General features: G+C 48.6%; 1 protein-coding gene across 8 annotated transcripts in view; it reads right to left on the bottom strand.

Moving 5' to 3' along the window:
- Positions 1–3,114: 3,114 nt before the first annotated feature.
- RAPGEF1 (Rap guanine nucleotide exchange factor 1) overlaps positions 3,115–20,349 on the bottom strand; it is a 52,801-nt gene continuing 35,566 nt past the window's right edge. For 3 of the 8 annotated variants that reach the window (XM_085325330.1, XM_085325331.1, XM_085325334.1), the window contains 15 exons: positions 19,108–19,389; positions 17,701–17,793; positions 16,004–16,092; positions 14,558–14,669; positions 12,822–12,897; positions 9,861–9,945; positions 8,767–8,859; positions 8,207–8,392; positions 7,966–8,050; positions 7,634–7,728; positions 7,043–7,121; positions 6,788–6,889; positions 6,271–6,368; positions 4,869–4,997; positions 3,115–4,353 (listed from right to left, as the gene is read on the bottom strand). In XM_085325330.1, coding sequence (XP_085181456.1) covers positions 4,203–4,353; positions 4,869–4,997; positions 6,271–6,368; positions 6,788–6,889; positions 7,043–7,121; positions 7,634–7,728; positions 7,966–8,050; positions 8,207–8,392; positions 8,767–8,859; positions 9,861–9,945; positions 12,822–12,897; positions 14,558–14,669; positions 16,004–16,092; positions 17,701–17,793; positions 19,108–19,389 — 1,755 coding nt within the window. In that variant the 3' untranslated portion in view covers positions 3,115–4,202. The remainder of the gene's footprint in view (positions 4,354–4,868; positions 4,998–6,270; positions 6,369–6,787; positions 6,890–7,042; positions 7,122–7,633; positions 7,729–7,965; positions 8,051–8,206; positions 8,393–8,766; positions 8,860–9,860; positions 9,946–12,821; positions 12,898–14,557; positions 14,670–16,003; positions 16,093–17,700; positions 17,794–19,107; positions 19,390–20,349) is intronic. The other 5 variants (XM_085325332.1, XM_085325333.1, XM_085325335.1 and 2 more) reach the window with 3 other exon arrangements.

Raw genomic sequence — 20,349 nt, 5'->3', positions numbered from 1 at the left:
TGCGCCGGGGACAGCGCGCGCGCCTCCGGGCGCCGCGGAGGGCGACAAGTGCGACGAGCGGCACCGGCCTCAGCCGGAGGCCGCTGGTGCTCGGGGCGCAGCCTGAGGCTGCTGAACGGGGGAGCAGAGGACGATTTATACATATATACCCACGCATATATACTTGTATGTGTATGTAGAGGTGTATATTTACACATATGCATGGGTTTATATAGGTGTATATCTGTATATACACACACATATGCACACCTACAGATCCGCATGCGCACACACGTGTATGTACATGTGTGTATACACATACCTGTAATACGGACATAGGCATATGCAGCGTGCTCGATGTATACGTATATAAATACATATTAATGTGCATTAAAAAAAACAGTATTTCCATACAGTTACGTTGCCCATGTAAACRTGTACGTAATTATGATGTGTAGGCAACGTGTTGGTGGGGCGAAAGGCACCGGCCGGCCACGGGCCCCTCGGGCTGTGGGTCCCCGAGGCCTGGCCACACAGCGCACCTCCATTTTGGTCATTTTTGTCCCCAAAAGGTGGTGGCTCGGCCGTGCAGACAGGTTGGGACGCCCAGGGATGCCGGGCGGCAGCGAGGCGGCGGCCTTGGCGGGCGACCCRCGCCGTACTGGCTGCCGGACCCCGAGGGCCAACCACAACACTCTGCACAGGTGTCCGGGGCAGAAAAGTGGTGCAGAAAAATCCACCCCCCCACCCCTGGCCAACGCTCGCTTCCTCGGCGGCGCTGCCGGGRCAGGCAGCTCTCGGTGCCGGCAGCGCCGCTCATCCGGGCCGGCAGGGAGGCGGCACGCGGCTCGCTCAGCGTCTGGGCATCCTCCTCCCGAGCTGGCAGATGCGGATTATTTCCAGAGGAATTTTGAAGCTAGGCCAGGCCTGAAATAGCGCGGGAGCGTTCCCGGCCATCCAGGCCGCCGGAGGGATTATTCCTCGCCCTCCGCGGGCTGTCGCAAGGCCACTGCAGCCGTGGCAGAAACCCCCCCGGGGCCGGCACGTGAAAGAGGCACCCGGCGGAAGGCGCCGGGAGGTGCTGGCCCCGGGGAGCCCAGGGCTGTGCATCTTGGCGCTGCGGCGGGCAAGCGACTTGCAAGGTAAAAAACAAAAGCCAGAAAGGCCAACGGCAGAGAAAACCCCGGAGCACCGCAGAAAACACGAGGCCACACGAGCTCGAGAAGTGGATTCGATTGTCACTTTAATCCACAGACTGCTGCATGCACTGTAAACAGGATCGTTAGGCAGGTTCATTATTGGTATTTATTTGTCTTTAATATAAAAGTTACAGGTTTGAAATGTTTGCAGGAAGATGCCACCATCAGGACGGGGTTAGTGGTAAATATTTATATACAACGTGACAGGGTGGGATGGCGGCGACGCTCGGGAGCGGGGCAGGCGCCCGGCCCGGCGGGGGCCCCAGGCGGCTGCAGCTCTCGCGGCTCTGCCCGCGGCGGCGGCGGCTGCTCCGGGCCTCCCGGGAGGCTGCGGAGGGCGAAGCCCCAGCTGCTCCGCTGGGCGCCCCCCGGGTTCGCCTGTGCCCTGCCCCGCGCGCCGCCGAAAACAGGGGCTGCTTTAGTGCTATCACCACTCGGGACACTCCTAGGAAAGGCCTATGCTAGAGCAAACCTTCAACAGTAAAGTGACACGTTCGGAGGGAGCCAGCAGAAAACTCAGCGCCGGATGYGGATTGTATTATTTGCCTTTTCACAGACTCTTTTTTTTTTTCTTATTTACAAAGAAGAAAAAGTGTTAACTTCCTGCTTTGATGGCCGTGATGCCTTCAGGGCTCGCACAGGCTTCGCCAGACGGAGCGCACGGCTCGCGCGTGTTCGTGCCGCAGGAACCCCCCAGTTTTCAGCCGGAACGCTTGTTCCCGCTCGGATGCGGGGATTTAGCCCAGCAAGATCCCTGCTTCGTCCGCGCTGTGGATTGCATAGCATCAGCTGGGCTTCCCGTGCGGGTCCCCCACGCTCCCCCTCCGCAGAGGACGCCTTCRGCGCAGAGCGGTCGCTCCGGCCCCCGGCGCTGGGTGAGCCGTTCGGCCGCCGTCTGCCTGGGAGGCGGATTTCGGCTGCCTGAGATGCCCTGGAGACTCTTGCCCCGGGGGAGCTGAAGTTAGGGAGGAAGCGGCCGTAAGCGCGGCTCGCCCAGCGCCCGGCACGGCCCGCGCCGCGGGGCAAGGGCGTCTCTACTGCAGCAGGTCCGACCAACCTGCCTTACGAACGTTTGCTCACGAACATGGTGCACGCCGGGGTGCTGATGAACCCTGTGCCTGAGTCTTCAGGAAAAGCTAGGCGTAGTCCTGCGAGCTGAGCAGGGCAGCCGCCGTTCCCTCCTGCAGACTGGCAACGGGAGCTGAAGGGAGCCGGCTAAACCTTTGCCATCTGTTTGCAGAAGGAAGAGCTTGCAAYGCTGATTCACCCAGACTAAACAGAGCCTTGCAGAACAGCGAGCCTGCTACTGAGAAATAAATTAAGGATGCTCTGCAAAATATCCCACGTATGTTCCTTGCAAGCCACAGCCCTAAAACTGCAGGGTTTTTGTTAGACAGAACTCTATAAAAACCTGTGAACACACAACGTGGTTCCGAAAAAGGCCTTGCAGGGCCGATAAAATCTATAGCATACACTCAAAAACATGATCCACACTGTAAACAACTGAACGGGGACAGAAAGGAAGGATGTGAACTGGCGCAGCTGGGGCTGCACTGGTGAGGATGACGTCCGGGGTGGGACGTGGAGAAGGGACAGAGGGGCTGAATAAGGCACACCGAACAGATTGGGGTTAACACTGCGTGGGTGGGAAACGCTGACCCCCTCTCTTACATGCTGGGCTGCCTCTGCCCTGCTGGCTCTGGGCATGGCTCTACTGGGGACAGGGTCTTGTTGAGGCTTTTTCTAAAAAAAGGACCACAAAGCGCAGCACCAAGGGTTATCCCAGTGGGAYGCCTCCCTTAACCCCCCCAAACCATTTGGCAACAACAAGAGGAGAGAGGAGTGGGGTGGAGGGGACGGGCAGGCTTGGCCCTGAGCAGGGCTCCTTCCCTACTGGCATTTACAATCCCAGGAACATATCTGCTAGCTCCTCCGCCTGGATCCTGCATCCCACTCGCAGCCAGCTCCGCACGCGGCTGCCCCAAGCCTCCTTTATTCCAGCACTTGGAACAACATTGTCACCGGTTGTGAATTTTATACATATTGTTTTGCACTTTTTTGTTTTCCTATAAATCCACTGGTATTCAGACATGCATCAAAAAATCCCCAATGGATTCTAAATACTAATATTTACAGTCTTTCTTATATACTACAGAATTTACTGTGCAAAAGCTAGTACCATCACTAAAAGRTACAGGTTCACAGGACGAGTGACCCGCTGTACCTTGGCTAGTCAATATTTCCAGGGTTCCAAGGGATTACCGTTGCTTAAATAATGAGATTTGAGAGGCGAAGGGGGATACGACGACCGGAGATGGCGGGTCCCTGCCCACATTTTCAGTGCCTCTTCCGCACCTGTGACCAGTGCCTTTCTCCCTTTAGGAAGGCGAGACAGATCTGGGGTAAACTCAACACCCCTGTAAACAAAAGCGAGTTCTTTGAAAGCAGAGCTCCTCTGGCAGACAGCGGCCGATTCTTCCATCCTCATCTCCTGGGGCTAAAAACGTTTCGAGGCGGCGTTACAGGGGAGATGCAAAACCTCGGCTTCCGCAGCTGCTGCCTGCTAGGTAACACTCCAGAGACAAGCGACTTGTTTGTGGGTGCTGAGSTCTTGCTGATCCTCCCTCGTGGATGGAAACAAAAGCTCAGGTCCTTCTGAACGCCAGTGAARTATCAGTCAGCAAACCAGCAACACGCTTGCATGGGACCCTCCTTCCACAAAGCTCTCTCCCCAGGTTTAAAGCTGATTCATGGCACAGAGGGATGGGAGGAGAAGGAAGGTGAGCGCAGCGAGCACTGGCTGATCTCCCGCCTTAGCTGCTGCCGTCTGGCAAGAAGGCGGCTCACGCACGCGTTCGCTGCCCTTGTGCTGAAAGAGCCCAACGTTCACACACCCAGTGACTGCTGCCAGCTGGGAGGGAGGGTGCGTCATCCGGTAACAGGTACAAACATTGAACTCCAGTCTCCTAGCTGCCCTTGGCGCGTCTGCGGAGCAATTCTCCTCGCTCACACAAACCCCTCCTCCTAGGTTTTCTCTTCTCGGTCTGTTTTTCTCCTCGTAATGTTCCGAGGTTTGATTTTGAGAGACAGTTCCCACAAGGCCTCCTCAGCCAGATGGTCGCTGAAATCGTTGAAGAATGACACTATATCATCATTTCTTTTGATGTCGTAATGTCTGTAAAATCAAAGAGAACAGAACGGCTGCAGTTAACCAAGATGCTGCTGGGGAACCTCTCCCAAACCTCTCTCAGCCTAGAGCCACCCCCCTCTGCTCTAATGCACACCCAGCACTGTGACCTGCATTCCCCGGGCCACTCCTTATGCCAACGATGTGACACCGGGGTTTACACAGGATGCCCACCACTGAACTGGGAAAACCGACCACTGATCCTGTGACACCGAATTAGAGCTGTTGCTTCTACTGAAAAGCAGCATTAAGGAAAATTCTTCCTGATCAAGAGAACACAGAAACCATCAACAACAAAAATCTGGAGGAAAAGCTGTTTTGTGAAGAGGAGGAGAAGGGAAACTTTATACACTGGCAGGACTCCTTAAGTCTCTCCATCACAGTGTTTTGACTTTAAACTCCCGTCCCTTTCCACAGCAGCTCACGTGCCTTCACCACCGCTGGCTGTAACAACCCCACAGCAGTATCACAGAGCTGCCTCTGATTCCCTTCACTGCACTTACACTTGTTGGAAGCACCTCATGCTGTCTAGGATGTTAAACTGCTGCCAGCGTTTGGAAAAGTTCACTTTGCTGTCAATGTAATCTGGATTTCCCAGATGAACAAAGGTCAGGTCCTGCAGAATCAGGCCTCTGAAAAAGAGAAGGGGTGGCAGGTCAGAGAGTAGGCAAACAAGTACAGAGGTTAGTCACACACAGGCAGGACAGCCAGCCAAAAGGCAGCTGCACATAAGCTAACTGCCTCCTGCTGCTGGCACCCTTAGCATCATGATTTTAAACTAGAGAGCAACATCTCCTCCCAGCCCCTCCAGCAAATATGAAGGTGTTTAGATCCTATCATTACATGCCAAGCTGAGATATCTCAGAGGTGAGGCATTAATGTTCACAAGAATAGTGCTGGGTCTGCTGCTCTTTCAATGTTTGTGGAAAAGAAGATGAGGCTGGAAGAAGGTTGCAGTGGGGTGCATCTGCCAGGGAGTTAGACCTTCCTTCCAGGTTTATGGAAGACGACTTTCCTTATGTTGAGGCTTTGTTAGCAAAAGAGTCTGTGTCTCCCTCTCTTTACCTCTCCTGCTCACCTGTGTGGCTGCACAGTGCTCCTGTGGTCCCCACCACATGATATGCTGAATATCTGTGCAACCTCTTCCTACAGAATTTTTACCACAGAAGAAAGCAAGACCAGAAGAATTTTTCTAGGATAAACCCATATGAAATCTGATATCTAGATCAGAGTGCCTGTACAGAGAAGGGCAAAGGCTTGAACCTTTCATCTGTCAACAGAATGAAGAAGTACGTTTGGCAAGGGAGATTCCTAATTTRCCAGCTCTTCCAGTTAGCAGAATCAGAGCTGATGTAGAGGAGTGTGAAGTAGCTCAAAGTTGTGGGATCCATTTCACCTCATGGGAAAATTTGTCTTTCTCTATTATGTGACTCCAAAGAAACTGCAGATAAAAAGTGTCAGCTAAAGATCCAGGCACTTAGTACTTCCCTTGCTATAGTCAATTCAAGCCAATTCATCTTTACAAGAAAAGAAAGCTGAGGCATGAAGTGAAACATCTGAAACAGCAGGAGGTAGTCTGGACTTTGATCAATGTTTACAAAAAGGAGCAAGATCCTCAGGGGAACAGTCGATAGAGGAACCCAGTCATCTTATAGCAGGAACACACTGTCACAGGGAAACATAGAGCAGTACCCAGGGGTGTCACCCTGTTTTTCCCTAATGCAGGGTAAGTTGTTCCATGATGGGCATGTGCGTTTGCTATAAAGATGCGGCACATCAATGCCTTATTCTAGATCTAGGGGGAAAGGCAAGTGTTTAGTTGAGCAGAAGGTGCTGGGGAAACACTGGAGTAACTGCTCGAATGTGCAGAAGTAATGGCAGAGGAAAGACAAATCATCAACTCACAGGTAAGGTATGCAGGGAGGCTCCACATCGGCCAGAGCTGCTCGGTAGGCCCGGAAGGATGAGGAGCTGTCAATCAGTGTGCAGTACTCAGCCAGGCCCTAGCAGAAGACAAAGCTCATGGTAGCACCACTGCTACAAACCAGCTTTCTCTGTGACCTCCCCTCCAGGGACCTATGAAGGCTAGAGAGTTAATGCCACCCTGCAAACACCTCCAGTTGATTTAATAAATGTGAGCCTGACTGTGTACACAGAACAAGCCTTCAGCAAGCCTTCAATTTGCAGGGAGGAAGACGCTGCTCTCTCAGCCTGTAACTGTGCTGGCATTTCTGCCACTGTCAGAATGCTCAGAAACACTGCAGGTTTCCAGCACTGTGGCATTATACAAGCAGAGAGCATTTATCCACCATCCCTCCACACTGGGACATCACTGAGCTGTTAAAACTCAYGGAGCTGGTTCATACCGTAACTGCAGTTAGCCTTTTTTCCCCTAAAGATGAAAGTCCTTGATATTCCTTACCTCTGAGGTTTGTTTCTGCCACTCCAGCCTTCGGATGGGTGCAGAATCCAGTGCAGAAAGAATGGCCAGATAGGAATTAAAATTATTCAGCTTTCGTAAGTGCTGTGAAGAAGGARAATACCAGTTACTCTAGAGATCTGAAAAGCCTTCCGGCAACAAACAGCTCTACTCACTGGCATGTCCCACACTCCTACTCCTGTTCCCAGATATTTAGTGAACAGTGCATGTGATTCAGAGCAAGAATCAAGCTCATACCTTCATAATCTTTATAAATTTAAGGAGCAGCCTCTCTCGGTCTTGGGCTTTCTCTTGCACCATAATTATTGAACGGACCCTAGAAGAACAGAACAAAATAGAAAGATTGACAAACTCACTGAGACAGAATTCTGATCTCAGATTTCTTGTTTCATTTGCAAAATGGGTAACTAATAAAGATGGATCACCAAGGCTGACAAGTTCATGATGCTTCCAACTTAAATGGAACACTTCAGTTCACAACAAAAATGGAATAATTTCAAGGACGATCACAATGAGGTAACACCACCATTAGGAGAGCACTTATTTGCAGGGAGAATGTTTGTTTGAAGAGCTTAACAACACTGATGATAATTCTTAATTCTTACAGGTTGCTGTGTCCTCCGAAACCCTCATGATTTTGTATTTCCTGTATTCTGGGCTCTTTGAAGAGTGCCCTGCATCTAGTTCCCAGCCAAAAAGATAGGCATGATGCCACTAAAAGGTACAATCCTTTTAACAAGGGAACCCAGCTCAAGAAGAAATATATTGAACTCTACAGCACCAAAGGTTAAGCACACTTTAGTGCCATGGTCGCACCGATCTCCTTACCAGTAGGACATGTTATTAAAGTGCTCTGTAAACTGTGTTAGGTTAGGGCTCTTCTCTTCATTTTGCTCCTTTGCCCAAAGCAAAACTTCTGGTATCTGCCAAGGAAGAGAGAGAGAGAGGGAGAACACCACATGTTAAAATAGGATTTCTGCCTTAAGATTCCTCAGTCACAGCCTTTTGCTGTGGTCATAGCCTTTTGCTGACACAAGTTCAGCTGTCTCCTACAATGCAACAGGTGCACATGGAAAGCTGGCAGCAAGCAATACCAGAGATTGCAGGGGGTGCACGTTAAAATCTCTGCCACCACCCTCACCCCATCCTTGTCTCTGTACCTCAATTTTATAGAAGAGTTCAGCATCTAGCAGGGTCAGCTGCTCAGCTATTTCATGACTGTGGAAATCGTGTAGGGTTCCTGGCCTGTAGGAAACAAGGATGAAGTATAAAGGCTAAGAAAATGTGGATTGTTTTCTTTCCATCATTATATTTTGGACTGAGAAAACTGTTGCACCTGCAGGTAAGGGATGCCTGTGTCTCAGAAAGGAGCAAGACATGGTTACGTGCACAATTCCTCACCTGGCTGCCACCCCACGGGCTGCGAGAGGTTTGATGGAATTGGCGTATCTCAGCATATTCTTCTGATCGACTTTATCGAGGATATTTTTGCGTAACACTCTAGCGAGACTCAGCTCTCCATTGCAGACTAGCCGGAACACCAGGTCCATCAGCAGCTTGAGAATTTCATCTGTCAACTCCACTAGGCTGAGAGAAAGACGGGAAACCCGAGTAAGACATCAGAGCYACAGTGGAATTTGTATTTGTATAGAGTCTTGTCACTCTTTCCCAAAAGCAGAACCAAGTGACTGAAATTCTTCTTCTTCTCCTTCCCAGCTCTTCCTTTCTTAAAGAGATTCCCCTTTCACAGGTTATTTTAAAATCATGGACCCAGAGAGGACGCTGTGAGAATCCTCCTCTTCCAAAAAGAGGGTTCCCTGTGTCCAGCATTGTAGCTGTCTCCTTGGTCAAGGCAGGGAGTTGCAGGTACCATCTTAAACAATGTAATGTTTACAACTGGTAGACTTCCATCTTGTTACTGACCCTGTATCTCCAACCCCAAAACAAAGAAGGCAACTCACCACAGCTCATCCACCACTCTCACCAGCACGAAGAAGGTGTTCTTACTGACTCGCTTCTTAAATGTGTCTGCGAAGTGGCAAAACTTCTCATATGTTGGTCACAAATTAAAGAATCAGCCTAACGTAATCAGACCGGCAGCGCAACTTTCAGCTACCTTGAGGAACATTAGAAAAGCATAATACTCTATCTTGACTGAAATTTCAGTTTCTAGGAGATATGGGACACTAATAGTTTTCTAATTAACATGGTWCAAAGATACCACCAGCTGCAGGTAGCAGGGGTGTGAGGAGGTTCTTACACCTTAGAGAATTCATGCTAGCAGAGCATTCTCTCTAAGATGAAATTTAATGAGCAGCACTCCTTTACTGTGAACCCCCCTGCTGGTCTGTAACATCTGGTCTCATAACAGATCTCACTACCTAATTTGCTGCAAGGGGTACAGAGCGAGGAAGACAGGAYAGCAAAGGTTGAAAAACTTCCACCAGGTGGATAAAGGGAAATAGAAACAGGGTGCAGAAAATGGCCTATGCAAATGTCCCAGCACCTCTCCAAAGCAAGTGTTTTCACTGACAATTGTTCTGCAGTGAGATATGCTGCGTTCTTGGCAGAACTGCTCCCAGCAGAAGCACGGGGAGCACGGGCAGATGGCAGTGATGAGCTGCAACTCAGGGCAGGGTGACGTCAGGCCTCCTTTGACATGCGGTTGCAGGACCAAAGCCCATGAGGCCTTTGTACTGCCTGAACTGAGACACTGACCCACTCAGTGCTGCCGGTAGTAAGGGAGCGACCACAACGGAGTTGAGGGGAAGGAACTACAGACAGGGGGCTCACCAAGAAGCAGTCTCCATACTTGCTGGAGATGCTCCCCTCTGCCTCGACCTGCCCCAGTGCATCTCCCACCTGCAGGGTGCAGAGGTGAGGGAATTCCTGCTTGGCAGTGGGCAGGTTGTGTGTGACACCTCTACGGCAAGAGTGTTACTGACTGAATTGCCAGTAGGCTTTTGGCTGAAGAAATTCCCCCCGACTCCCTCCATGATGAGTGCTTGGCCCTGATCCTTGAAGAGGCTGAACTGTCATTCATGCAAAAGGATATCTGTATTGCAGCTTCTTGATGAGCTCTTCTGGGGTAATAAATGTTCTGTATGTGGTTAGGAAGGCTTCACAGTACAGCACCAGATCTACAGAGAAAGACAAGGAAGCATCAATCAACCCTGCGTTTAGAAAAGGAAGCTCATTCTTCGGTTGAATCCTACCTTACAGAAAGAGGAAGGGGACACAATCTGACATGAAGGAGCTTTACAGAAATGCTGTGTTGTTGTTTCTTACCAGCAGATGGACCCTAAGGCATAAAAGCAACAGCGAAACTGCCCCAGCCCCAGTAGCCTGTCTCCCACTCGAAGCAATCAGCCTTGCTTTTTAGCTTATGGGATCACGAAAGCGGTCGGTGAAAAAGTCCTGTCTGTTGGTTGGAAAAGTTTAATAATAGGTCAAGGAAAAGTGTGCTGAGGGCCTTGGGGATACTTTAAAGAGAAGACATGACTGAGAGATGGGTGTCTGTTCTCTGTCTTTACTACTTAGGTAGTGCAGAGCTGTGCAGGAAGAACAGGGTCACTCTTCCCTCGTAACAGCAATGCACGTATTTAAAATGATGACAGGGTGCTGCAGAGCCTCCCCTCCTTGCTGTGATCCAGGAAAACTCCCTCCGGCGAGTGTAAATGTAAGATTGTTTTCAGTTAAAAGAAGAGTAAGTTGTATAGCAAAAGCTGACCCTGCCATGACCAGGACCACCGTGCCCTGCCATGACCCACGGCCGTGACACAAGCGCTGACCCGGTGCATGCAGAGAACTTCTGTTCGTTAAGCTGCGCCCCTGGGTGCTCCAGGCCCCCGAATCACAGAGGCTTYGGCTATTGTCACGGACCCAGAGGACGCAACTTGAAAAAGCAGGAACCGTAACAGGGAAAGAAGCTTTCAGRTCAGGACTGCAGTCCCGGGCCAGGCTTGGTCACTGCGGACAGCAGCAGTCAAAATGGAAGCTTATTGGCGCTAGTATAAACAACCGTGTAGCAGTGCAGCCAACATCTGCCGCGGCATGGCCTGCTGCCCTTCGCTGGCCCGCTGCAACYGCTGGCAGAGGCTTCCTGGCAGGGCTGGGGGAAGCAGCTTGTGCCGTGCCTGCCCAGGCTTCAGCCAGGGCAGGAGCACCCCGCACCCATGCGCCGTAACCTCAATCCATGGCACGGGGAGGGTGTGAAAGGGGATTTGTGCCTTTCTACCTGCAGTGTTTCTCTTGGCAGGCAGGCACCTCACAAGCAGCTGCTTCTTCTTGCTGTTCTTAAATCTGAGAGAGTTGCTTTTAGTTAAAGACAACCAGACTTAAGCTCTAAAGCCAGAGGTTGGGTGGTCATGTCAGAGGTGACTCTTAGGCCTTGTCCGGCTGTAATCCTGCACTCACAGCAAGCGCATGTGGCTGAGAGCATTTAATTGACCACAGATTTTATTCCTAAAGACTGCAAGTCTCATTTTATCCCTTATTCCATTTAGCCCTTCTACAAAACTCAAATGGACAAGAAGCATCATGCAACAGGGCGTGGAGTTACGTTTATTCTGGGTTCCCATCTGCCCAAAAGGCAACATGAGGTAATACAGCTGGTCTGCTCTGGCACTCAAAGCTGCCAAGAAATTCATCTTTAAAGGAAAGCCTCTTAACTATACCCCTCTGTGCAGTTTGGCTGATTGATTTACAAGCCCTGAATTCTCCTCATTGTAAGCTTAATTCATTAACCCTCTCAGTCACCCAAACAGTGGGTTAACATAGCACAGATTCCTCCATGCTCCATTCAGATCAACGGCTTGGCAGAGTATGTAAAGCTAAGCTCTGYGACTATTCTGAGCAACGCGCTGCTCAGATCTCCCTGCACCCATCCACTCCCCTCCTCCGCGCTGCTGTGTTTTTAAAACCTTGCTCTAGTTTTTCCAGTCTTGAGAGGTTCTCCACAGTTTTCACCTGTTYGCAACATCTGCAAAGCTCACCATTCATGAACTGGTTGTCTAACACACATCCTTTTATCAAGTAGCTGTCTTTAAACAGCAACAGTATGGAAGAAGTTCTTCCAATGTGATGCTTGTTCTGGAGTACAGCAACAGTAAATCAGAGCTTCTCTATTCCATTTTCAGCTTTTTTAAAAGGGATACTTTCACCATCTCTACATTTTTTCCCCACATATCTAACCATAACATAATGAATTGTGCTCCTCTCTCTACTATGTTCCCAACTTTGGTCTTTTGTGCCTGTGCTGGATGCCTGATTAGACAGGGAAATATATCTGCCAGGGGAAGGATTTTCTTCCTAGCTGAATGGTGCTAGTAAGCAACTGCAAACGTCTTATGCTACAGTAATAAAGCTTCCATTTAAAAATGTACACGGAAGTTATTTCCCCTTTGACTGATCAAGCTTCTTAAAATATGGGAGCTGAGTGGTTCAGCAGGTTACTGCATTTTGCTTTGCATCCCAGGAGATAAGGAGATCAATTCTGGTTAAGGCCATCAGCACAAATGTGTTTGGCAGGTTCAAAATCACTCCTTGGAAATGCCGCAAAGGCCGTCTTTGTCACAGGTCTCAGAAAGGAGCTGCATCATGTGAGAGGTGACTAGGTTTGGAGAGATAAAAAAGGGTTTAACAAATAGGCCATAACAGGCTGTCCAAAGCYGCTCTTTCAGAAAGCAGCGGCCTGCCTCGGAGGCACCAACACAGCACTGTCACCAACTCCACTGGTGGGCCTYACCTTCCAGATCTCAGCAAGGGCTTTAACGAGTTAATACCAKCCCTGCTGCTAAATGGAATGAACAAGTGCTTATCCAGCTTACCTCTGTTTCACCAAAGATAAGCACAATCCGCTCCGCAACTCACAGAATCATTAATGCCATCATCTCCATCCCAGCCCAGCTGCATATGGTAACTTTGCAACTGCTCACACTACAGAGAATCAGCTTAAAAGCAGCAAAAGACCACACCAGGCTGCACTCTTGAGCTTGCTTGGGTGCATCCACTGTACCTTTCCTGTCGGTCTCTGTTGCGTGCACTAACAAAATATCTCCGGACCCGCCACGAACATCTGGCCCATCATCTCCCTGCAATGAGAACAGAAACACATTGCACATAACCCATGCTCCCTTCGGCCTAGTTTACCATCTCTGAGGTCCAAACTCAGCACTGACTGGCAGAGTACACATTGTTCCCAGCACTGCTCACAACACAAGCTGGGATATGGTCTTAAGTGCTGGGCTAATCCTGCAATCCGAGTCTTGATGTCCCAGGTGARGATATGGGCTAATGCTCACTCGGGCCACTCACATTTTGAGGCCAGGCTGCAAAGTGCAGTGAAAGCTGAACCTTCTGCCTACCAAAGAATGAATACGAATGTCCCAGACTCCCCAAAGCTCCCAAAAGACCATTAATAGAGCAGTACCGCTATGTGAACTGTCTCAAAGTGCATGATCACGTATCACAGCGGCTGCGGAGTGAAAGGTCACGCATTTGACGAAAATGTTTCTGAAACATCAAAATGTAGCAAGTTAATTCCATAATCTGGAACTATTTGGCTGGAGGTCACCTGAAGTGATCYGATAACCAGGAGCAGGAATCCAGGCTGCTAACTGCTTAACCCCTGCCTTACCACTCTCTAAAAACTTCTTTCTTCTAGCTACTGCAGTTCACTACTAAAAATATGGAAAACTAATCTATCGTTTAGTCAGTGGTTCCCACACTACTGGAAATGGCTCACAGCAGAACTGTAGCAGTTTATACTGTTTTAAACATGCAGATTGTAAGAAAAAAAAACAGCTAAGGATTGACACAGATCTGATAGTCAAAAATGTTCAGAAATCACCCATTTTTAAATTTTTGTTAAGGGCGTATTCATTCTTGCAGGGTAAACACTAGAATCAACATCTGGCTTCCTTTAGCAATTCCTCTGTCATTTCAATATGCAAAATACTGAAAAAAAACGAGGATTTGCAGCCATGGAGCAGCTACATCGATGTGATTTTATCAGGCGATCCTCTGGCAAGACTTAAGAAATACTACTTGCAGAACGAGTAATAGCTTCTCACTCACCTCTGTGCATCTTGACTGAGCGAAGAACACTCCTAAAGTGCCAGTAGATTTCCTCTGTTTTTCAGACTAGCCCCCCTGACAGTCTGAAGGGTTTGAAGGCCTGCATATTCCCCCTATTTGCACGTCAGAGACAGCTTGGTTCAAGAGCATAGCAAGCAAGCAGAGATGTCTGTGAGTGCACTCAAAGCTAGAAACAAAGCCATTTCTCAAATAAAGAAACAGTTACTTTGGCTGCTCTTCCAAAGTCAGAATCAGTAATATAAAGTCTTATTGGGGTAATACGCTAAACCTGCCTTCAGACTGAAAGGTCAACACCACAAACCTTCACCTGGATTTATTGTGTTCAAACCCTCAGGTACTTCATTTCAGATTGTAACAGGCTGAAGAGGTAGGAGGGAGCAGATGGGGAAAAGGGCATCAGATGAGCTGGTTTTGAGACAGACATATTGCACATTTTGTTAAACTCGCAGTCAGTGCTGATGTTCCCTTCCTGTATGAATATCTCACACTTTCACAACAGTGTGCATGCATAAAGCTGCATACTGTGCCTGCTATAACCTAGTTTTTMCTATTGGCTCAAATAAAAGCTGATGCCATGTCTGTGCACTCAACGGAAGTCAGATTTCAATAGATCATAACCCAAAGAGTATGAAAATGACCCTTGAAAGTACCTACCTCTTGCTTCAGCGTTAACCTGGCCATAATTTCATTGTGGTCAATCAGGGATAGCTCGTCTACCTCTTCCTCCAACTGTGACGATTCCAACGCATCCGGTGACTGCTGCTGCCTGGAAGAAAACAACCATCAGTGTCATCACCCAGCCAGACAGGAGAGCAGAGGTTGGCTCCAGCCGAGCTTGCAGCGTTCAGACCTTCATTAAGTTGCTCTGACACAGAAAATCTGGAGGTAAATCCTTTGCAAACAAGTCCAAATATCTAGCTCTAATTCTGTTGCTTTGTGCATCTCTYGAAAAAGAGAAAGATGAACCTTTAAGAACCAAACACTTGTCTTCCTGGRTTTCTGCCTGACAGGATTTTATTAGGTCCTCCATGAGTATATGCTTTTGTGTCTCCTTAATCTGCCAAATTTTCAGTGCACACAAATCTAAGCCTTTCTTCAAATGTATAGAGACTAAGTTCACTGTACACACATATTTTTTAGTCAGCTCACAATCGATTCARCTGCTACAGGGGGAGATAACAGGCTGTCTTCCTGCAGGAAGATACGGTGAAGAGCTCTTTCTTACCACTTCTCTTTCTGTACATCCATGACCCTAGCAATCCTAGCCCTAAAGGGAGGTACTCTTACCCCTGGGCACACACTGTGCCCAGACTCCTTAAAAATAAATAAATAAATGAATAAATAAAATGCACATGTCCTTCACAGCTTTCCCCAGCCACAGGCCCGAATCCCTTGCACCGATCAGTGCTTTTGCCAGATACTGAGCTTTGCAGAGCACTGCTGCATTGTCTTCTTCACTGCAGGGATTAAAACCCTCAAACCAGCTGCAGGAAAATGGGGGAGGGAAGTTGACTGTTACACACAGAACAATGCTGTTCGCTAGTTTTGCTTTAAAAATTCAACTGAAGAGCAATCTCAAGCAGCAGGGAAGCACTCATTCCACTTCTACTGAAGCCCATCTGTTAYAGCCTGCACCTCTTCATTTACATAGACAAATGATAGCACTAGAAGGGATATAAAGCCTCCTGCTTTGGGGCCTCAGCCAGCCAGTACCTAGCGGAGTTAGGAAGAAATTCCCTTCTGGAAGACTTTCCCAACAGCGATACAGACTTTTCTTACATGTTTTCCTGGAAGCCGGAGGGACTAGCCAGTGTCAGTGACAGGAAAGCCAATTATGACTAACATAGGGTGCATTAACCCTTGCTGGCCTGTTGCATTAAGTAATGCCACCTTGCCTGGCTCCTCCTTGTTCAGTGGGATCCCACTGCTCACCAGCTGTGCAACAAAGTGGGCCCAGTGTCTGGAGAACTTTGAGATGGTTGAATGCAGAACAGGAGGCAATCTAAGGGCTGGCTGGTAGAGAGCCGGGCTAAGAGATGTCGGTGATACCCCGCAAACTTCAAGGGCTGGATGCAGGTGTACCATGGGAGTCAGGCTCACCTTTCAGCACCATCTTTGCCTTCCTTCCCCATGGCACTGCTGTTTGCGGTGGAGTCTTTGGAGTGGTTGTCTTTGATGGAGGGAGATTCCTACAAAGAGAAGGAAGCTTTTTGTTATTACATGGGATCCTGCATCACAACTGCTCTTGCATTCACAGTCTTACTGCCTCTAAATGGCCCTTTACTGTAAATTCCAACAGAGTGGGTTAAAGATTGATGCAAGTTAATGCCAAATGCCAGGAAAACRCAGAAGTTAATTAGACAGGAAATTTGGGACCATCTCTGGAGACTAGTGTAATTAGTATTGTTTGCTTTTAACATTGTGAAATGATGCTGAAAGTTACAACACAAATCAGCTGCTGTCTTGGATTTTAACCCTCTCACCACCTTTGTTTTTTCCAGCCCTTGCTGTTGAAATATACTTGCCTTCTGCTTTAATCAGTACGGTCAAAGCCAGCTCTAAGCTCCCCTCCTAGTTAAAACCCCCAAAAGACTAGATAGCCTTCATGGGTGGATGCAAGCTGCCTTTTCTACCTCCCCTCTCTCCCGTCAGAGGAGGTTATGCAATGACGCAGTGTTTCCACTTCACAATCCACTGCTGTGGAAACGATGCTAATTCAGAAAAGCACCATCTGAACCTGTGGCGTGGAATAGCAGGTAGACAGTTCAAAGCAAATACAGACACAACACTTTAAATTAGCCATTTATTAAGAAGGCAAACAGCCACGAATAGCAAAGGGGAATATTAATCTAAGTGCTTATTTAATGTCATGCAGAAGGAAACTTGGAAATTCAATCTATTGAAAAGACAGGACTGAAACCACCTACATGCTATCCAGACTCAGTCAGAAAAATGCACTGATGAGTGTAGGTTTCTCAGCGTCTGCAGATTTTTTCCAGACTATGCATCTGAAAAGCGCTTCGTTTTAAAGTGAAGAGCCCTCCAGCTGCTGTACAAAAGGATGGGCCTGCCTAGATGCGTCTCTTGAAGGGAAGCGATGGGAGCACTATCTCTTGGGCCATTTAATGCTAGCACAAATAAAGCTCCCAGAGACATCCTGCAGAGGCTATGCCTTGCAAGATGTGGGTGGGCGAGACTGATCACCACAGACCTCTGCCTTTTTCTCGGGACAGCAGGAAGATGGTGCCTCCCTACCATGGAATACACCCTGTCTCCTGAGGAAACTCCTGGTACGTGAGCCTCGCGCAAAGGAAGAAACATTCTGTGATTACAAGGCTAAATCAGTCGCTTACTTTGAATCCAACTGGTGAAGCAAAAATAAAAATTAGGAGCAGAAGGCTTGCTTTATTAAAATAGGAAAGCCAGAGCAGTTATAAGCATAAATGTGGACCCCAAGACCGCACTGGTCTAAGAGCGTAGCTTTCTGAGAAAGGAACCTCAAGCAAGCAGCTCTAAACAAACGCAAAGCACAAGGAAACAGCGTGGAAGGAAAAGCCGTCCCTACGTCCTGCTGGGGCTCGGCAGAGCCTCGAAAGCACCACCTGCTCTCCCCAAACTGGGAATCCAGCACGGCCTGCGAGCCGGGAGCGGGCAAGCACCGGGATCGGGGCAGCGACACGAACACACAGACTCCACAAAGTGCAAAGAGGCCGGTACCAAGCGTGTTAGCCCCTGCGTGGACGCAGCATGCACCAAGCAGCCCCTTCCCAGGGTTTGGCCCTCTCCAAGTTACTTACTCCTTCAGAGTGAGGGAGTTCCCCGTTGCTTTGGCCAGAGGAATACAGATTGACGTATTCACCCTCACCAGCCTCCTCACTGGCGTTTTCACTCTAGGGGAGACAGGACGAAAGGAGATATGTGATGCTGCGCTGCACCCAGCACGTGGCGTTAGTGAGTGAGCGTGCCTGGCCCCCATGCTGCAGGGAGATGCTGCCACCACCTAACTGGGAACCCTTCCTCTGGCTCAGCGGAGAGGCCGCCAACGCTGGCCGCTGATGCTGACCTCTCCTGGGGGTAATTATTTTCCTTTTCTCGAGAGCTATCCAGAAGGCTTAAGCTACAGCAGGACAGCAGCAGRGGCTATTTTGCAAGAGCTGCTAGTGACTAGAAACAAGACTGCGAAGGCGCAAAACGCACGTGTGGATCTCAAGGTTACAGAAGCTGAACATACAGAGCTTGAAGCAAAAATGCTTATCCTACCAACACTGTAGTCCTGCCCTAAGAGCAGATCAGTCTTGMGGCCCAGAAGAGACCAAATGTGTCCCCAGACCATGCTACACAGCACAGCCTATAGGTGTAACACCAGCSTAAACCAAACTCAAGGGCTACTGTGCTCTAACAAGGATCCAGTGCAAAGAAGATGCAATGGCAAAGTCGTGTCTGAAGTGCGTGAGAGCTGACCATTTGCTTGACAAACTGTCCTTCCTCCAAACTGTGTGCAGACACAGCACTATCATGCCTTGTGCTGATGGCCTACTGGCGTGCAAAACCGATCTGGGACTTTAAAATAGTAGTGTCATACCAGTGGGAACCAGCATTAGCCTAACCTCACCAACACCCGATGCATCGCGCCAACGTGCACTGCCACCAACCACACAACTAAGGCTGCTGGTAACTGGGAAGAGGAGCCTRGAGAAAGCAACAGGTTTACTGCACAGGAGAGCGCAGAGCTGAGAGCGGGATCTGGGCCACTCCAAGGGCTCATGGGTGGCATAGGRAGGGAGTGTAGGACAGCAATCCCGAATTCTGGCACGGTAGTAACTGCAGGATGTGAGCCATGGTAAGGAGCCTGTGTTTAGAAACAACCAGCCTCACAAATCATTCCTTTACCTTCTGCAGATTTSTACTATGATACTTCCAGGAAGCTATAGCAACTTCTTCTCCTCTCCCTTTCACTAGCATTTGACATTCTGTTTTTTCTAGCATGTGTGTTTTTCTAACATACRCATTAATGGTTTCTCATGTGTTCTTCACTGTTTTGTACCCATCATTTTTATATAAAATCATCTCTCTGCCTTCATATATACGTGTGGAATCCAGACTAGACCACATTGAGCTTAAGCGTGTATTAATGCAAGAGACATTTCTTTAAAAGAACAACCCAGTCTTGTGTTAAGGTGCATTATCTCTTTGGATAGTCTCACCGAAGACGTCTGGAGAGAATCAGTGAAAGAGGTTTCAGAAGGAAGGCAGACAGGAGCATTCCCGTTAAAGCTGCTCTCCTGAGAAGAGGAGTTTGGCACATCCACAGTGCTTGGTGATGGGCCGGCTGTGGTTGGCACCGCTAGGTCAGAGCTCTGAGACGGATGGACGGGYGGAAAAGGAGGGGTGGAGCAGGACGAGGAGGTAGAAGACAGGAAAGGAGGTATGGAGACTTGGTTGTGAGGCACAAAGTCCTGGGAGTAGGACCTAAACACAGACTTGTACTACAGGACGCAGCAGTGTACAACACAAAAACAAGGAAGATAGGAAAAGGAGAAAGACAGACAAAAGAAAAAGTAGTTAGATTAACAGTAGCTTAGCAGTGACAGCACAAGGTAATTCTAACACAGGCACCTCGTTGTTGAGGGGCAAACCTGAACAGCGACAGCATTATTTTATCAACCGCACAYGAGAGCAGGAATCACTACCTGGGGGGTCAGCCCCTTTTTTCACACTAAGGCATGTTCTTACACAAACAGCAGCCAGGCTGCTTGTCTCCTAGAAGGCAGGGTATATACCTGTAGGTATGCAGCCTCAGCTAGGCAGTGTTATTCCACACTGTTAATGACAGAAAAGCGCACCCTGAAAATGATGCGTACAGATGAAAATACGTAAAGGCATATAGAAACTGTGAAGATGAGCACGGTGTATATACCTAGGCAAAGAAAAGTATTCTGAGTAGTTATTGCTTTTCTGGGATTTTCCACAGGATCCACATTCAAGATGTTGTTTGCTCCAGCCCTCTAATTTAACAGCTACAAAGTTAAGTCTACTCCAGAACTACACAGCTGCCAGTTAAGAGTGACTACATGCTGTCTTCAAAGTTACACTGAAGGACAAAGAAGCTTACAATAGTAGACACTGTTATTCGTTTCCATTTGAGAAACTTTGGGAGCAAAAATGATAATTGCCCTCAGGAGCAATTAAATCCTTATCAAACCAATCCTCCAATGTGGTGCCTCTCAGAGTCAGCTGAAGAGATGAAGAGAGACTATCTACATAAAGCTTTATATGCYTCTCTCTCCTAATTATCAGATTACTGCTCAGATAATATTGAATAGGGTGCAGTGGGAGTATATTGTGCCAAGAAAAACAAGAAGAAATCTGTTTTTTAACATCTGGTGCTAGTAAGACCTGCCATCAGGGTAAATCCAGCACAAGAACAGAGCAAAACTGACCTCTAA

Source organism: Rhea americana, unplaced genomic scaffold (genome assembly GCF_003343005.1).
Source record: "Rhea americana isolate MKP2758 unplaced genomic scaffold, rheAme1 scaffold_97, whole genome shotgun sequence".
NCBI lineage: Eukaryota > Metazoa > Chordata > Aves > Rheiformes > Rheidae > Rhea > Rhea americana.
This window is presented reverse-complemented; position numbering and strand designations above follow the sequence as displayed.